Here is a 2,213-nt window from a genome sequence, read left to right on the forward strand (position 1 = left end):
AATTATGCCAACCCAACTGAGGAGCGAGGCGAGCCACCCAGCTGTCACCACGGGAACAAACTGCAGACGAAAGTCAAGGGCAGTTCTGGCTTCTGGTAACAGACCAACTCTCCCAAAGATAACAGTTCTGAAATCTCAGCAAAACTGTCTAAAAATGTATCAAGAGCGCATGAGAGTGAGCAAACGCGGGTGGAATCCAGACGGGCGTCTACCCGAGAAGCACAGCGGCTCCACCGCTGAGACGGTGAGCTCTGACCCCGGGCACTCACTACCCTCCAGCCCCTGAGCAGCCCAGGTGGCAGACAGGGCCATCAACTGATGCGTGGGTACACGAAACGCAGTAAATCCATACCATGGAGTAGCGTCTGGCCATAAAAAAGAATGACAACTGACACATGCTACGTCGTGGGCCTTGAAAACACTACGCGAAGTCAGAGGAGCCAGATATAAAAAGCCACCTATTATATGATTCCATTTATATGAAATTCCTGAGTGTAAATCCAGGGACAGAAAGATTAGCAGTTACCAGGGGATGTGTGTGGGGTGGAGGTGGGGTGGGGCACGGCTGACAGGCAGAGGGTGTCTTTTGTGGGTGATGAAAACGTTCTGGAACTGAACAGTGGTGACAGTTGCACGCATTTGTAAATAAACTAAAAATCAATGAATCATATCCTTAAAGAAAAAGGCAACACTGACAAACAAAGGGTTAGAGCTGACGAGGGAGCGAGTGCGAGGACGTGCTGTCTAGACGGTCACTGGGAGCACGGACAGACGGTCACTGGGAGCACGGACAGACAGGCTGAGGAAAAGGACGGGGAGAGACACACCATGGAAACGATAACTAACTAGAGCGGCAGCAGCCATAGCAGGACGGGACAAAACAGGCTCCGAGACAAGAAGCATCGCTAGACATGAAGAGCACCTGAAAACAACACGAAGGGTCACTGTCGGCCATAGAAATGACAACTGCACATGCCTCATGAACAGCTTCAAAATAAGTGAGGCAAAAATGGGAGAAAAAGGTAAATCCGCAAATAACGGTGGAGAGTTAGAACATCTCATTTGCAGTAACTGAGAACTAGACAAAAATATCCGTACGTGTGTAAGATCTGAATGACACTATTAACCACTTTGACTAAATCTATGATACATACAGGACAGGATACCAAATAACTATAAATACATATTATTTTCAAATGCTCTTGGAATATTCACCAAGACAGACCATTCTCGGTCGTAAAATAAGTCTTGACAAGTGGAAAACATGTGAAATCATTCACAGTATAATCCCTGACTATAATGGAATTGAATTAGAAATCTAAAAAACCTCAATAATTAAAATAAAGAGATCAATGAAACAGAAAATAATCAGACGATGGAGAAAATTAAAGCCAAAAGCTGCCTCTTTATAAATATTAATAAAACTAATAAGCCCTTGGCAGAAATGAACAAGAAAAAAAAGAAAAACACAAATTAGTAATTATCAGGAATGAAATAGGCTACATCACTGAAGATCCTACAACATCAAAGGAAAAGGAATGTTAGCGACAACTTTACACCAATAAATTCAACTCAAAAGAAATGAATTACATGCTTTGGAAAACACGGTTATCAAAAACTGACACAAAACAACATAGGAATCGGAGTGGCCCCATAAACTAATCAAAGAAATAAAATTTGATTATCACAAATGTCTCCACAAAGAAAACTCCAGGGCTAAGTTGTTTCACTGGCAAATTTTATCAAGCACTAATGAAAAAAATAATACCAATCTTACAGAAACCCTTTCAGAAAATGGAGAAAGAAGGAACTTTTTTCCAACTCATCTTATGAGGCCGGCATAACCTGGTATCAAAAGCCAACTAAGATTTCAAAAGAAAATTACAGACCAAAATCCGCCATGAACACAGATAAAAAGCTTAATAAAATATCAAATTGAAGCAAGGCATACATACAAAAAGGTAGAGTTTATTCTAAGAATGCAAAGTTAGTTTAGCATTAAGAAAAATCAATGCGACCCACCAAATTATCAAAATAAAGGAGAAAAATCAAATGATCACAAAGATAAGTGTTTAACGAAATTCAATACAGACCATGATTTAAAAAACAAAACGTCCAGCTAAACTAGAAACAGAAGAGAATCTCCTCGATCCAACAAAACACATCTCCAGAAAACCTACAGCTAACATTATATTTAATGGTGAAACACGAAA

At 40.5% G+C, this 2,213-nt stretch overlaps 1 protein-coding gene across 1 annotated transcript in view; it reads right to left on the reverse strand.

Moving 5' to 3' along the window:
• The window catches only part of PRRC2B (proline rich coiled-coil 2B), a 61,558-nt gene that overhangs the window by 39,592 nt on the left and 19,753 nt on the right, over window positions 1-2,213 (reverse strand). The window contains 1 exon segment of the mRNA XM_023536559.1: window positions 1,226-1,229. Within this exon segment, the coding sequence (XP_023392327.1) occupies window positions 1,226-1,229 (4 nt within the window).

Source organism: Pteropus vampyrus, unplaced genomic scaffold (genome assembly GCF_000151845.1).
Source record: "Pteropus vampyrus isolate Shadow unplaced genomic scaffold, Pvam_2.0 Scaffold158, whole genome shotgun sequence".
NCBI lineage: Eukaryota > Metazoa > Chordata > Mammalia > Chiroptera > Pteropodidae > Pteropus > Pteropus vampyrus.